This window comes from Osmerus mordax, chromosome 4 (assembly GCF_038355195.1).
Source record: "Osmerus mordax isolate fOsmMor3 chromosome 4, fOsmMor3.pri, whole genome shotgun sequence".
NCBI lineage: Eukaryota > Metazoa > Chordata > Actinopteri > Osmeriformes > Osmeridae > Osmerus > Osmerus mordax.
The window spans coordinates 6,556,935-6,574,112 of record NC_090053.1 but is presented as its reverse complement, the minus strand read 5'-3'; the positions used below and the strand labels follow the sequence as shown (position 1 = coordinate 6,574,112).

Sequence of the window (17,178 nt, the reverse complement as noted above, 5' to 3'; positions counted from 1 at the left end):
ATTTTATTACCACAAATGTAAAACAATCCCATTATGGGTATCAGCTGCATCCACCTAGATGCTTGTTCAAACTGAGTGTTTGCCTTTTCAAGGAAAGGTTGGGACCAGATTAATCTGCCAGCTCATGTTTATTTGTTCAGGCAGATGGGTCTGGCCACCCTCCTATTCAAACTGATTTCCCTCTGGCATGGAAAGGGCCAGACCAACCGTTGATGGGGCAGTTTGATATGATGACTGTACAAAGCGGTACTTTAGCATTTTAGTAAACATCCAAGATGTCATTTTGGTTGGTTCATAAGCATTTTTGGTGCTCCTAGTGAAGACACTTCACTGGATGCATCCAAGTAATGAGTGTATTACTCAGTCAGGCTGTGTAAAATGAAGATGGACAGTGTATACACATCTTATTACTGTACAAGTTAAGAGTCCTTCAAATGAGCAGCTATTGCAAATACATTTTTATTTGAATCAAGAATATATATGTACATACAAATTTGTTTTGACTGGAAACACTAAAATACAAAACGATATTAACATGAACAAAATGGTGAACAACCATTCTTTATAAAAGAATCAATAATGAAAAAACAATGTTAAGAACCATGTGTACAAAAAATACATTCACAGGTAAAACCTCTTCAACTTCTGTTCAAATAACCCGGGTCTGCAGACAGGTGGAGGGCAGGGTTAAAACTGGAAGTCTCTCTCGGTCATGTCTACGGCCCAGGCAAACTTGTCTCTCTGAGACTTGTTGTAAATCTTGTCCAGGGGGACCTCCATGTTCTTACACCTGCAGGAGAGGAACAACACAACAAACATGTCCCATGGACCATGTTTAAGACCAACCGGATCAGTCTGATATGAGAGTGTGTGTGTGTACTTGGAAAGACTGCTTTGCGTGTGAGAAAGGGTTTGAGAGGGTGTGAGCGAGGAGTGCGTGCTCGTCTCTGACCAGGCCACACTGATGCGTGGGTCCAGGTAGTTGAGTTTGGAGGTGCCCAGAGCGATCTGCTTGTTCTCCTCCCTGTCTGTCGCCTGCACCTCCATCCTCAACAGCTGCTCTTCACAGCGCTCCACAGCCTTCTTCTTGCGCTCCACCACCCTGAAAAACAACAGCTTGAATTCCCTTTCTCGCCTCATGCTAGCTCACTTAAACCGGTTACCTAGTGCAGTGGTTCTCAATCCTGGTCCTCGGGTTTTAGATGTTTCCCCTGCTCCAACACACCTGATTCAAATGAATGGTCGTCATCAGGCTTGGATAACGACCATTCATTTGAATCAGGTGTGTTGGAGCAGGGAAACATCTAAAACATGCGGGCAGGGGGTCCCGAGGACCAGGATTGAGAACCACTGACCTAGTGTAATCAAACGCTCTGGATAAGAGCGTCTGCTAAATGACTAAATGTAAATGTAAACGGAACTAAAGGCAGAAGAATGTGTGTGAGAGAGGGAGGGTGTGTGTAACTCACGTCTGCAACTTGGGGTCTGAGCTGGACTTGGCCTCCTTCTTGGCCTCCTTCAGATTAGTCTTGGCCAGGACCAGCTGCTCCCTCCTGGCATCAATCTACAATCCAGGACACCTTTTTAACCTTGTCAGTTGTACTACTTGTTAATGGTCACATTACAGATAGGGATGGTATCACAATACTAATGTATTTTTCAAATCTCAGACTGGTTCTTCCTACACATTAGTCACCATCAAAATTAAAATCACTTCAATAACTAATCCCAAGTATCTGACCAGATATTTTTTATATGTTCAGTTTACTACTTGTCAACGACTTAATTCTACAATGCAAGTATACTATAGCCACCTCTACATAACTCACTTGTAGGCTCCTTTCCCAATGTCTTATATTGCATCAGAGGTGAAGGTCCCAAGGTGGATGTTTGGTGGGTAACCCCCCCCCCCCCCCCTCCCAGTCTGAATTTCCCCCTAGGACACTGTTCACCCCCTCCTCACCTTAGTCTGTAGGTTGGCCATGGACTGGTCGAAGCTCTTTGGCGGTGCCCGCTGGTGGTTGCAGAGTATTGCGACTGCACGGTTGGCTCTGTTGTAGGAGAGCATCTTCTCTGCCTGGTTGTTTGTCACTGAGGTCAAATAAGTTGTTTGATTCAGATTGACTGGGGATTCTTACATCAGAATTAAGAGATGTGTATTTTAAGTGTGTTTGGTTAGAATCTGAAATGCTTTAGCTGTGTTTGTGTACCGTTTGTGTGTGCATGTTAGGGTGTTTTTTTGTTGGATGTGTGTGTGTGTGTGTGTGAGATGAGGTGCATACTGTTGGAGAGCTCTCTGAGCTGCTGTTGCAGGGTGACTGAGGCGTTGTATGTCCTGAACACCTTGGCAGTCAGGCCTGGCATCAGGGAACTCAAGTGCTTGTTCAACAAGCCTGTCTGCATGCACACACAATAAATGAAGCATACACAGTACTGTTAACATGTGTACAAAAGTCCACAGGGACCATGGACTGAAGCCTGCTGGCAGAAGAGCCTACAGTTCAACCCCTGGCCACAAGGTGGCAGTAGAGTACCGTGGATCAAGCACGGTTTCTGCACTGCAGGGAAACGGCGTCATCCAGTCTCCAGGTACATTATCATCACCATCATTTGGAGTAGAGAAGGAGATTAAAAAAAGACCATCATATTACTTTCTCTGACTTAACCGCAATTTCGACAAGTATTAGCATAAGTTAAAGCTGCCAAAGACAGGAATTATATTTCCATTAACTGCAGCGCCCTGACAGCAAGGGCTTTCCAATAACAAGACGCTCTAGAAGTGGAGAGCCGGGGTCTAGGGCTGAAACACACACACACTTAAATGCAGATGCGTGCACACCCACACATGGATGAATAAACCAAAAGCAATCCAATAGTGTCCTTAAGGGCCTTAAGTGTTGTGAGGCAAGCTGGGAGCGACGATGGCCGGGCTGTTTGTCAGTGCAGGGTTAGGACACGCCGTCCTTCCCCTACAATCCTGCTTAGAGGACAGACGAGGAACGTGGACAAGTGTGTGATCTCTTATCTGCGAGCTCACAGGTCTACAGTGATATTGACCCCCACCAGAAGTCCTGACGAGAGAAGATGGGACATACATATATATGTGTGTGTGTGTGTGAGGTCAGCACCATCCACCTGCTGGGTTGGAGATAAGAGACGGCAGCATGTCCAGGTGAAGGTACAGGGACTACAGCGACAGGAGACACACACACCACACTGACCAAGACTCCACACCCCAGAGTCTGAATGAACACATTCCCTTCCTTAACAAGACACGCTACCAGGAACAACGCACACCGTTACTGGGAACGTGTGTGCAGGCAAGTTGAATCCCTCAGTTACGACGAGCAGGTTCTCATGCGTGTCCACACGCGCCCCTGCAGGCAAGGAGTATAAAAGAGGGGCTAGGGTCCTCTTATCACCACCAGAGAAGACGGAAGGCAGCCTAGTTATGTGACTGAATGTGTACTTTAATACCACCTCCTAATATCCCCCACATGGCCTTTGAGTGTCAATCAGGCCAGCTCAGTGCAGCGGTTAACATTTCCCCTTCACATGGCCTGCCATTTTTCATCACACTGGAGGTCAGGGAGGAAGGACACCACCACCCCCCCCCCCCCATTCCTTCCTTCTCACATTCTTTCCATCCATCCGCCGCCCCCGCTCGTCCAGGGAGGCTTAGGACCATGTCATTTCACAGCAATCTCCGCAGCTGCCCCTGGGCCTGCCGGGGCCGGGCTCCTCTGCAGCCTGCCTGGCCCTGCAGCCTGGAGGGTGCAGCAGGGTGAAGGGAGGCTGCATTCATTTATAATCCTCTCAGTCAGCCTTCCTACCTCTTTTTCCCCTCTCTCTTCTTATCGCACTCCCTTCTTACAGCGCTCCGCCTTTGCTTCTCGTTCTTGCTCACCTCTTTTTTTTTCCCTCCCTTACCTTCCTACCCGTTTCTCATCCGTCACTCTCTTCATTTCAACTCTTTCCCTCCCTCCCTCCCCCTCCCCCCACTTGTCCCTTTCTCACCCTTTACGGTCTCTTTTCTAGGAAGGCGTCGGTGTGAAGCCGCTGCTGATACCCAGTAATCTCCTTGCCGTGTCCACAAATACACATTTCCTTTTTGGCATGTTTAGGCATTCTAGCAGTGGAATGAAGACACAAAAAGTTTCTGACTCACATTGAGGCGGTCGAAGACATCGTCACCTCCCTGCTTATTTTCCATGAACAGCTTCAAGTTTTTAAACACCTGGAAGAGACGAGAACAGAAGCCGTCACAACTGCACCCCGACAGAAACAGACAAGAGCAGGACAGACCCCCCCGACCCCCCCCCCAGGACAGACTCGGGAGGCCAGCTGGACCCTGGTGTGTGCCGGTTTAGCCACTTGGGGTGAACCTGACTTGGCTTCTCAGGCACGATCAATCAGACACAATCAAATCAGGGAAGAGTCTAAGAAGTGCCAACTGTGTGCACGACAAGTCAAATCAAGCTCAATTTTTCTCTTTGAAGTGCGTGAGTGTGCGAGAGAGCGACAGCAAGACAGACAAAGAGAAGGAAAGTCTGAAATGCCAGCCAGACTGCATATAAAGCAGCGGCAAACTCTGGCCTTCCAAATGCTCCTGATCCTGCCAGAAGATGGGCCTCTAGCCAGGAGACATCCCTCTCCATACATCTCCTTCTGCTCTGCTCACTCACAGGGGAGCCAGAGGAAAGATTGGCACAATTATATTTGACATTTCCAATGAACCACTCCCTCCCCCCCCCGTACCAAGTAAACCTGCTAAAATATGCAAGAAGCTAATTAATGCTAGGCAATATGTAGCATTTCTGTGATTTGAACTACAATTTTGCCTCAAGTCAACATTTAAAAATGCTGAAATAAAGAGGGAACTGAGGTGAGGTGTGTGTGCGGGGAGGAGGGGACCCCAGCCCTATACTCCAACCCCAGGTCAGATGTTGGCTGGATGACAATCTTCTAAGTGCTGGTCACATGATTACATTTAAATACACAGCAAACTGGGTTTAACACTGTACATTTGGTATAAATGTTGACACACACGTCGGGGAGTTTGCAGATGGTCATGTGACCACCATCCCTTCTTCCCGTTCATCCCCCTCTCTCTCCAGGGGTTTGGAGACAGAACATTCCTCCAATTCCAGCTGACATTTACCAGCTCTAACCTACCCTGGCATTACATATGCAAAGATATGCAGGACACTAATTAATTTACCTGATGTGTTGCTTTTAAATATGCTTATTTGAATAATGAGACATTCTGCCTGGAAACAAAACAGGCTGGCAGGTGCACACATGTCCTGGTCTGCAATCTCTGGAAGGTTCCAACATTTGTGTTCAGTGTAATAGACGTGTCTGGATCCAGACACCTTCCAGTTCGTATCCAGTCTAATTCTCACTTCTGACAAGATAACTAAAGATGAAAGAGAACAGGAAAAAAAACTAATTGTCTTATTTTCCATTAAAGTCTTTTCATTTGACAATTACAATGTGTGACAGCGATAATACACAGCTATACGGAAATAATGAACTAGTGTCAGCAATATTGTTTTGACTAGTTTATTTGGGTTTTGGAAGGGATAAAGCTCACTGGCAGTAAGACAAGGATTCCTTTTCTCACCCCGAGGATGCCTCCAGTTCTCCATCCTTTACAATCGCTTTTTTCTTTCCTTCTCAAATCAGATGCATTTAATATGGATTTGACTTTTATATAGCATTATCATCAAAACCCTACTTACAAGTAATAATTCCATGGCTGTTTATGCATTTCTGCCAGTTCGTTTGACAAAACCATCTTGACCTTGCAGTGAAGAACTAGTCGCTGAGAATGTCCACAGTGGAAGTAACTCCAGACCACCTGGGGTCTAGCCCACACTAATCCATCTCCCCATGTGCCAATACAAATGATCATACCATCAATCCACTTGACTGACAGCTTGTTGGAGGGAACTGATAATGGAATTCAGTCATACTGTAATTCCAGTGCCAAATTAAAACGCTGGGAGCAATGTGAATCCCATCTTATATGGAGCCCTGTGGGTATCTTAACGTCCCGCTTCCTGGGGATGTGTGGGAGATTTAGGGAGCGAGCGGAGAGAGAGCGAGCATGTTCTGTGGCTGAGAGAGAGAGAGCGAGCGAGCATGTTCTGTGGCTGAGAGAGAGAGAGAGAGAGAGAGCGAGCATGTTCTGTGGCTGAGAGAGAGAGAGAGAGCGAGCGAGCGAGCATGTTCTGTGGCTGAGAGAGAAAAGGAGCATGTTCTGTGGCTGAGAGAGAGAGCGAGCGAGCATGTTCTGTGGCTGAGAGAGAGAGAGCGAGCGAGCATGTTCTGTGGCTGAGAGAGAGAGAGAGAGAGAGAGAGCGAGCATGTTCTGTGGCTGAGAGCGAGAGAGCGAGCGAGCGAGCATGTTCTGTGGCTGAGAGAGAGAGCGAGCGAGCATGTTCTGTGGCTGAGAGAGAGAGAGCGAGCGCTTACCTTCTTGGTGACTGGGACCTTGTTGTAGTAGCGGATACAATCTTTACCCAGGAAGTCAAACTCCACCACCCAGTCATCCCCCTCCAGGTGGTCGTGGAGGGTGAGGTGTTCCACCCGGAGAGAACAGCAGCCTACCGTGTCAGCCGTCTCTCCTTCCTCCTTCTCATTACCCGCTCTCAGAGCCAGCTGGGGCACACACACACACACACACACACACACAATTAATAGTTAAAACTACCACTAGAGTTTAGAACCGGTACGTACAGGACCACTTCGAAACGCACATGTTGGTGCCACTTAAATGCCTGAGCTGAAGAATGTGCCCTCTGGTGCTCCGAAACGGACAGAAGTATAATCAGCGCACATGATCGCTAATTACATTATACTGCATTCATGTGGTGTCAGAATAATCAGAAAACAATTTCCCGACCGCGAAAATTAACTTGAATGCAAGTCGGAACACGGAAGGTCGAAGAACATCGTCATGAAAGTGATCAATAAATAAAGAAAAGCAGTTTTGTCATTTTGTGGCTCTTTAAAAAAGGATCGGTTCAGGCACCGTTTGGGAACAGGAACCATTTAAAAAAAGTTGCGATTTGGCACCAGTACTGTAAAAACCCAAACGATACCCAACCCTAGTCTAAGGACATCCGGTTGTAGGGCCTACAGCATCAGAGGTGGTCAGAGGCAGACCTTGTCGATGAAGTAGAGGGCCACGGCTCTCTGGCGGGTGGCCATCTGTTTGGACTTGAGGTCTTCCTGGTAGTGCTGGCGAATGCTAGCCACACAGCTCTTCAGTCTCCGGGCCACCTCGTACTTCTCCCAGTCCTTCTCCCCCTGAGCACGCACACACACACAGTCAAACCTTCATTTGAACACCGCGCCCATAGTTCCTCCTCATTTCCACTATGGTATGTGGTGCTAACAAACACACTACCCGTTAGGAGCTGGCCAGTGACATGGTGTTTGCCCATCCTTCAATGGAACCAGCCACTAGCATTTTAATTAACAGGACCCAGGCCACCCTACCCAAATACACAGGTCATCGTCACGGAGACACACAGGAATAACTTAACCTTCACAGATATGCAGGAAAGGAGAAGACAATAGAGGAGAATCGAGTAGAGACCAGATTCTAAAAGGAGAGTATAGGAGAAGAAATGGAACATAAGCACAAACATCCAACAAAGGCAACATTTGTGTAAACATCACCATACAAAACACATGATTTGTGCCCACGCCACAGTCCTCCAATGAAAAGCTCATTGGCCCATAAGAGCAGAACAAATAATTGCAATTAGAAACTGCTTTTCACAATGTCCTCCTCAACTAGGGGTTAAAGTGTTGCTCCTAGATACTGTAGCAGTACAGCATAACACCCTGTGCCAACAAAACAACCCTCACACTGAGTCAGTGAATAGCCCCTAGTCACCCTGAACACAAGAACGACTGGAATGAAAGGAACACATAGGCCATTGTTGCCATCAGTGCTTTCAAAAGCACAACACTTTGTATGAATAAGATATGTCATTTGCCTAGGATTTTTAGAAGCAGAAAAGCACTTTACGGCGCTTTTCTGTGGTTGCCGTTTGAGTGTGTGTTTCAATGAACAGAGGCTGCATGATAATCAGCTTTCACATAACCCGGTTAAGGACAGCAGGGTGGACTATAACAGAGCTGGGGCTTTTGATACACAAAACATGTTGTGAATACATGTAAATGGTGTTTGTTCAAAAGATGCCAATGCCTAGAGTTCCTGAATAAAAGGACTCAACAGCTTCCTTGACGACATACAAGTGGCGTGGAAACCTGCTTGCTTCGCCGCCTCTCCCTCCCTGCCTCTCCCTCCCTGCCTCTCCCTCCCTGCCTCTCCCTCCCTGCCTCTCCCTCCCTGCCTCTCCCTCCCTGCCTCTCCCTCCCTGCCTCTCCCTCCCTGCCTCCCCCTCCCTCGCCCTTCTCTGCACAGCCTGGGAGGTGGTTTGAGACGCATGATCTACGGTCCTTCTGCTTCCCACCCCCCCGCGTCCGTGTGTGTCAGGGTCGCACCTTGAGTTTGGAGTTGGCGTTGAGCATGATGTATTTAACGGAGCCCTGAATGTTCTCTGTCCAGCTGGCCAGCCACGTCACCCCGTTGTCATGGCGAACCTCCTTCCAGTGGTGACCTTTTGGGGGCTCTGGGATGCGAGATTCTCTGAGTGTGACCGTTACCGAGGGAGATTAGAGAACAAAGAGATAAAGAGAAAGTTTAAGAGGCAGAAAGATAACATAGGAGTGCATATGTAATTCATACAAAGTTGGCCAGTCTATGTAGTAAGAAATGCCAGTAAAAGTCCCCCCCCTTTACGAATTATCTGTCAATAACAAATGGTGTCTGGCTACCAAAAAGAGGGCGTTTGAAAAAGACCACTATCAATTGCTAAACCGAAGCTACCATTCCAAAGCTACAAGCGAAGTGACGAATCCCATTGTCAGGAACGTTCCAAACGTTGTTGCCTGGACACGAGGAACACTAGTTCTCCTTAATAAAGCCTGACCAACCATGCACCACACGGTGGCATTCTAAAGCCAGTGTGACACACGGCTTGCCGCAGGTGCCTGCAGTCTCACTTGCTGCAGTTGATGATGACGTCTTCGGGCCAGATCCTCTTCTTGAGCTGGCCCTGCTTGGGGTGCTCCCCACGCCCCCTGAACAGGCTCGGGGGCTCAATCTTGAAGTTGCCGATGCGCTCTCTGTGGTGGTCGAGCAGGCAGAAGCCGTACTCCTCCACGATTTTCTGGTTGGCTTCTTTGATCACCTGGGGAGGTGGAGAACGCCACAGAGCAGGTTAGGGGGAGATGAGGGGGGGGGGACGACGACGACAACAAGCTTCCTTCTTCCGTTCTGTGAGCTGACATGGTCTGACAGGTGTGAGTTTCTCGGTTGTAACCAAATCTAATCAATAGTTTTAAACTTAAAGGTATCTCAGAGTGCGCGTGTGTTTCAGAGGCTCAATTACTGCATCTTGAGAACTGGGCACAGTATGAAGTTGAAAATTGGCAGGTGTATAATGAATATAACCACATTTGTCACCATTTTGCAGTGCACCAAGCAAGGGAGCTATGGATCGGGTGATAACGGGCACTGCACTAGCATTCGCTGAAAATGGGCACTACAATAGTACAAACGGCTGAATAGAATCCAGTGCTGCCTAGTCCTGGGTGAGATATACGTGTTGAAAAGGGCTGGACTGTGTTCAGATGGGACAAATGGTTGATCTCACCAGTTTCTCTTCCTTGGTAATGCTCTTCCTGGCCTCCACCTTTTGCTTATGCATGTTGTGGAGTTCCCCGAAGTCACACTTATTCAGGTCCTGGATCAGTACACGCTCCTTGTGGGTCATTTCCTGAAGACGGTGCGAAGACGCGTGACCCTTTAGTGAACATATAGGAGGCACAGGGACACACACAGAATCCCCACAAAGGACGACCCCCCACCCTTACTCACTAACCAGCGGAACACAGATCAGTCCATAATGGAGCCGTATACTTCACCAAACCACCTCAACTAGTGCGAATGCTCGAGCTCACAGGTCAATCTGGGTGCCCAGCAAACAACGCGCTGCTTTCGTTTGATTTCATTGGATCGTCTCCCAGGCAAAATGTCACAACCATGCGGCCTCTCTTCTAACGTGCTGCCCCATAGCGGCGAGGATACCAGCTCTGCAGGACCTGCGAGCCAGGCAACGACAGAACCCCCCCCCCCCCCCCCCCATCCATTAAATATTCTCTCTCGCCATGGGAATTAATTTTTCACCGAGATGCCGCACTTAAACTAGAGAAAGAGTAGGGGGGAAAGGACAATGAAGGCACATTAAAAGCCCAATTTATATGGTGTTTATAAAGGTGGCACAAGGGGAGAGAGAAAATCAAACAGCCTAGCTTCCAATCAATACCAGCGTCTGTTGGACATGCATCTGCTTTATTCAGTCAGGAATGCAACCATGTAAGTGTTTCAAGTGTGTCTAGGAGGCCAGTAGTCTAGAGCAGTGGTTCCCAACCCTGGATAACGACCCATTCATTTCAATCAGGTGTGTTGGAGCAGGGAAACATCTAAAACATGCAGGACAGGGGGACCAGGGTTGGGAACCACTGGTCTAGGGAACTAAGTTGTCCAGGGTCTAGGGGCCAGTGGTGTAAGGGGCTAGGTGGGCCAGGGGCTAAGAGGTCAGTGGTCTAGGGAACCAGTGCGGTCTAGATGGCTAGGTGGTCCAGTATGTGTGGGGCTAGGTTGCCAGAGGTTGAGGAGACCAGTGGTCTAGAGTTTCAGAGTCCAGAGGGCTAGGAGGTCAGTTTACAGTGCAGCCAGTGTGTGACATACCCCCCACACAGCAGATGGGGCCACTTGAAGACACTGAATCAAGTCTCTAACCATGATTGACAGGGAGAGAGTGGGCGGAGACTGGGGGGGCAGTGAAGCGAGGAGAGGTTCTTCCTGTTGTAATAAAACAGTTTAATTGGATTTGTTCAAATGCGAGGAGACGGTTGTCTGGATTAGCATATCAATGCCTTTACACAAATCGTATTTTCAACAGCATTGAGCACTAAGCAGCACAAAATTAATTCTGCATTATATGGCTTCAGGCTTGGTTAGGGTGGGGTGTGTACCGAACACCGTGCCACCACCTTGCACGCATCCCAGCTCTCCACTCAGCCCGTTTCACACCCTCACACCTGGAAGGAAACGCCGTTTGATTTCCCTTTCGTTCCAATCAAAGGGAACTTGAAACAGTTTGCCAGGCACATTGGCTGGGGCGACTTCATGGCTTTTCTCCACGGCTTTGTGTGTGGGCTCCACCAAGCCCACTTCCAGATGAAAGGCAGATTCGATTTCAGTGTATGGGTCCCTGATATATATATGTGATATACCTCAGACTCTGCCAACTCTAACATGCGATTTTGTCCTTGGGCATACAGCTTCACTGTTCTTCATCTCATTCGTTTCAATTCTCTTTATCTCCCCGCCCCTCCCTCCCTCCACCGCCAGTCTCTCCTGACCCATACCTTTCTCCAGTCCTTGAAGAAGTTGTTTCGGAACACCTCTTTAGTGGTGTACTCGTGGTCCAGCATCTGGGCGAAGAACAGAGCCACCTCCTCGGCTGCAGGGCTCAGGTTCACCTCCTGACCTGAAATAAGACACAAGTCCAAACCTTCCATCATCCCAGTGGTGCCTCTTCTGTGTGTCATGTTTGAAGAGACCATCTCAAGGATCAAGCCAATCAATCACCCTCTCCTAGACACACACACACACACACACACACACACACGAGAGCAACAGTTTTAGGTGTCAAACGATGTACGTAACAGGTCTCTGCAGTGCGCGCGTGCACACACGTTCAGTAGGTGGAATATATGTCAAATGGTCTTCAATAACCATGTTTGATCCAGCAAGCCAACAGCTCCCCTTCACTTTACAGCCCCAAGTAAAGAAGCTGGTCCTTGGATCTCTCTGTGCACACACACACGTCAATAAAACAACTTTGTTGTTGTTCGTCATGGAGTCTCTAGTGTCCTTTAGAACCGCTTCTCTTGGACCCACACTAAAACTGACAAGTCGGGAGCAGTTTCATAGCTCATCTATTGCTCTGTACCAGGATCAATCTGCTTCTCTGTGTTCACAGAGCTGGTGTGATCCTGGTAAGCCTGGACAGGGCATAGCGGTTTGTCTTCCTCTCTCCCCCCATCTCTCTGAGAGCAGACAGGAATGACAGATCAGCTGTCACTAAGCACCTCCGAGTGGGAAGGCTGATCCAGGATCAGAAGTCCTGCTGAGACAACTTTCATGCAGGCCACACACCCTGATCAAGGCCTCAGATCAGACTGCTGGTTCTCCCCCTTAGAGACCGGCAGGAGAGACCGACCTGCAGGAGAGACCGACCTGCAGGAGAGACCGACCTGCAGGAGAGACCGACCTGCAGGAGAGACCGACCTGCAGGAGAGACCGACCTGCAGGAGAGACCGACCTGCAGGAGAGACCTGGACTGGCTCCCTACCGTCGTAGTAAAAACGAACATCCTTAGGCAGGGGCTGGTACTCAGGAGGGAACCACGGTCCTTTATGTTCTAGAACCTTCCACTTTACCCCGTACTCATATTTCTCCTCCTCCCACCTGATAGCAAGAGGGAAACAAAGACAGAGCTTTCAATTCAATCATATACTACCTAAAGCAAGTATTCAACATCTGCTGCTGTCATTAATACAAGACTAGACCAGAGGCCAGCCAACTGTCAGAATAGCACGTCCAAGTTGAAGTAACATGTGATCCTTGCTTGTAAAATGCCCCAGACGGTGATGTCCCTCACCATCTCCAACGTTGCTGCTCCTCTTCCTCCTTCTTCTTTATCTTCAGAGCTCGCGCCTCCTCAATCTCTTTCTTGGTCCTCTTCTGCTTGGTAGAGACGGTGTTCCCCTCTTCCTTCTCCTCAATCTCTTTCTTGGTCCTCTTCCGCTTGGTAGAGACAGTGGGCCCCTCTTCTTCCTCCTCCTCAATCTTCTAGGAAGACCAACATCAACAGGCACCCTCAGTACAGACCTACTTCTACAGCGTAAATGACTTGGACACGGAAACTGAATGCAGTATGGTGGATTGGCAAGATGAGAAATTTGGGCTCTAACTTAATACACATCGGTTGTCGTCATTATGTTGAATTTGACTGGATTGGAAGACTTATGAAAAAAAAAACGTTTGATCATTTTGTTACAGTAAATAAGATTAGCTTTCAGCTAACATAGTTTAGTGGATTGTAGCCATAGGTGACAAGTTCCATGCATTCTGCTGTGTTTACCGCTGGTCCCATGAAATCCCAACGCATTGTGATGACATCAATGTCGCAACCATCACATTCACCCTTGCTTTAGGGAAAACACAGCTGAAGGGTTTTGTGTAATTACTGTCTAACACAGGCAGGAGAAAGGGGAGGGTGTTCACCTTCTCTTCAGCCTCCTTCTTGACCCTCTTCCTTGGTGTCCCCGACCTAACCTCACCATCCTCCTTTTTTAATGTCGTCTTTCTCTGAACCCTATAAATGATCCAAGGAACAGAGAACACACATTAAAACCAATCAAACGAACCTGGACTCGACATGTCCCTATTCAATCGTTAGCCCTCACATGGCAGAGGCAGACGGCACGTCCTGCCTCTTCCTCTTCCTACCCGTCTGCTGGGGAGCAAAGTCTTCTTCCTCCTGCTTCACAGCCATGTGGAACCTGGAGAGAGATAAGAGGGAGAGGGACAGAGATGGGAACAAGAAAAGGAAGGATGGACACAATAACCAAGTTTGAGACTCGTCAATAGCTATTGATGCCGATTGTAATAGAGCTGCAGAATTCCCACAACACAGCATGAACTGGCTACAATTGGAGCAACTGTAGACTAAATGTAGGCCTTCCAAGGTAAAAAGGAGCCCAAATGTGCACACTGATGATTCAGTGACCACACAAAATCACAGTGATTAAACAACATTATTGAAAAACAGCCAAATGATAATGGGATAATTACAATGATTAGAAATAAAAAATAATTACAGGACTGTGAGCTTGAGTGTCCCTTCAGTGTAGCTCAGCAAAGAGAAATGGACCAAATTAATAACTAATTAGAGCAACCACTACTAATAAATTACACTTCTGCTTCCCTTCACACATGCTAAACAGCACCCAGTTGGGCAGACTGGAGCCCATGCAGTGGGCTACTTCCATTGAGTGTCCACACCCATGTATCGTCGGAACAGAAGGATATTGATTGTAATTGATGGAACATTTTCGCAACCGCCAAGAGGCTGTAATTAAATCCAAGCGTCGGCATCCATTGTTGGGCAGAACGTTAACCTAGTGCATGTGTGGTTTGTGTTGGCAGTACCTGGTTGCTGAGATGTGGTTTCTTTTCAATGTGGCTAATGAAAACGGAACGTTCCTCGACTTTGACCATCGTAGTACCATGCACTTCTGATCCTTGATCTTTCTAAATGCACCATTTGTACTTTGCTTGAAATAAAAGCCTCTGCTAAAGGAATAGAAAGGTCATGTAAACATGTTCTCAGTAATTGTGAGAGTTAGGAAGGTACCACCGTGTAAGGGGAGACAGAAAAACACCCTTCAGCCTTTACTAATTTCCAGTACAGGTGGGTTGATTTGTCTAAATCAAATCAAGGAATAAAACTGAGACAAACAAAATAACTTTGAAAGTCTTTGTCAACTGTCCATTCACCTGAAGTGTACTTGGAGTTGGAATCCCCCAGGAGTGACAGCCAGAGTCACTTCTCATGATTCAATCAGATCCTGTTTGAGGCCTGAGGCAAATGCAAGACCAACACACTGCCCCCTTCCCCCAACCGTGGGAGTCCATCTTCCCCCGCAACACCATCTCATTTATTGCGTTTCTGACAAGCCAGATATTTTCTTCAATACAGCAAGAAATTAATTTCCTGAGAGACAGCTTAACGCTGCCTGAGAGATGGGAATGGCTCATGTCCAGCCTCCTGGACATCCAGATCACCTAAATTAATTTACATCACCTCAGAAGAAGCAAGAGAGACAGAGCAAGTAAGAGTGAGAGAGACAGAAATGAATTGAATCCATTAGAAACGTAAACGGATTAAAACTAATTTCCAATGGCAGCAGCAAGATGCCAATTGGACAGTTTTTTTCATGTTCATCAAGTCAATGAAGTGCAAAAGAAACCTGAACGTGAGTGATGAGCAGCACCATCATTCACCATTACTTGGCCTTCTTTTCAAACGCTGTCCAAAAGTAATTGAGCAGTGTTACACACCTGCCGTTTGCATCAAATTTAACGCTCTGTGTTGACCTGACGGAGATCGAAAAATTAACAAGAGGAAGCCAGACAATGCTGACATTCCATCATCAATTGCCCTTTGAGGACATAAATAAATGAAATCAATAAAATCATCCCTTAAGCCAAAACACACTTGAAAGGGTTGACAACAACGATTTGCCACTTTAAAATGTGTACATTGAAGTGATTTCATTTGATCCAAATAGATAATCACGTCAGGATTGGTAACAGCATAGCTCTGATTGGCCAGAAGCTCTCGTTAGTCTGACCATTGAGAAATGGTGAGAGGACCTACAAATGTTTGGCTAAAGTACTTCAGAAGGCTTCCATAACACATTTTAGCTTGCGTAGTATGTGATATGTAACTTTGAAATGGGTTGACAGAAACCTGCCAGTTTTTTAAATTATATTTACCTTGACCTTCTCTTTCCTGTGCTTACTGCTACTCTCCACACCATAAGAGAGGACGGGAGAAAGTAAAGAATAGTTCAGTTACTATTTTAAGTGTTTTCTGAATGTTTCATTTGGAGTTTACTGTCAACAGAATATAACTAAGTGATCACTTGTGGATTGAAGAGGTAGTTGATAGTTAAAACCATCAATGGTGGGACCCTCAAAACGAATGTGTCACTGTCTTATTCAGTAGGATTTAGTCGGATCAAAGTAATACTTTAGGCCACGACTAGGCTACATGAGGAAGCCTAACCCAATCCCAGTCAGTTTTGGCGAGTGAAATCACAGAGCCGGCTGCCACTCACACAAACCGTCAATTTTTCTTCCTCCTCCTATCAACTACACACGTCAATTACGCATGACTGGAGTATAATTTGTCTCCTCATATAATGCAACAGATATCAATGTAAATCAATTTATTCAGATAAAGATGGAGTAGGCTACCACTAACAAATTCTGTGGTACTCGCGTTAATGAATGCACGGCGCCCACTCACTTTCTGGAGCTTTTGCAGTGAGCTGAGACTAGGGAGATTTACGACCGTCTGTGCGGCTTGTTTTGTTTGGAGGCTTAATTTGTCTCCATTTCCTTCTTGACAACATGAGACGAGAGCCTGCACGCTAGGGCAATGGTGTGTTCAGCCATGTGCAGGTATTTGCAATATAACAGGTTGCAAAAATTCGACAAACAGCACTACGCTAGCCACAGAAGTGAGCAATTTAGAGCATCATGATGCTAGGAGGGTGGTTAACAGCAGGACCTAGAATCTACCTACCATACTTTCAATCACCTATCACACTGCTTTGAATCACACCTGTAAATTAAAAACAGTATCTATGTATGCAATCTTGTCACAGCTACACATGCTAAATTCACCTTTTGGATGCATCGGTGGGGCCATCTTCGTTCTCACTCGGCGAGCTCTGTCTGGGCTTTTTAGCTTTGGCCTTTTGGCCCCGCTTCGCTTTGGCCATATTTACACACTGCAACATTATAAAACATACTGTAACGTTCAATACAAAGCGAAAGTTAGCTAGAAACCCCACCTTTCATGCCTTACTACTAGAAGTAATCAATTACATGTGTATTAGTAGACCCCACATGGTTCCGCAACTGTAAAAATATCTAGCCTCCCTACAAAGTGCAAACCACACAGTGCTTACCAGCCTTTCCCCCGGCGGTAGTAGTGCAGAGCCGACTTGTCAACTGGACAGCTTAATTTATATTATTTAAAATGTGAGATGACTGTACGACAGGTGGCTACTGGATAAAATCGCTATTTATCTAAAACCGAGCAATATTTGTAATGCCTGCTGAACCTTTTTATATTATTGTTACAATAAGCTCTTACTGATCCAGATCGCGCGGGAAAAATAATTGTCCGCTGTGGGAAGATGTCAGGTGAGTGGGTGTGGCCT

The 17,178-nt window shown here is 47.0% G+C and overlaps 1 protein-coding gene across 1 annotated transcript; it reads right to left on the bottom strand.

Moving 5' to 3' along the window:
- Positions 1 to 389: 389 nt before the first annotated feature.
- Positions 390 to 16,930, bottom strand: zgc:173742 (DNA topoisomerase I, mitochondrial). Its single transcript, XM_067234913.1, has 18 exons — positions 16,924 to 16,930; positions 16,637 to 16,743; positions 13,627 to 13,722; positions 13,445 to 13,535; positions 12,819 to 13,009; positions 12,510 to 12,625; positions 11,521 to 11,642; positions 9,741 to 9,863; positions 9,088 to 9,275; positions 8,527 to 8,671; positions 7,174 to 7,317; positions 6,481 to 6,666; positions 4,169 to 4,237; positions 2,283 to 2,397; positions 1,964 to 2,091; positions 1,470 to 1,564; positions 953 to 1,102; positions 390 to 790 (listed from the first exon to the last, which is right to left on the bottom strand). The coding sequence occupies exons 2-18, from the start codon at positions 16,732 to 16,734 to the stop codon at positions 688 to 690; spliced, it is 2,160 nt and encodes a 719-aa protein (XP_067091014.1). The 5' UTR covers positions 16,735 to 16,743; positions 16,924 to 16,930; the 3' UTR covers positions 390 to 687.
- Between the last annotated feature and the right edge of the window lie 248 nt (positions 16,931 to 17,178).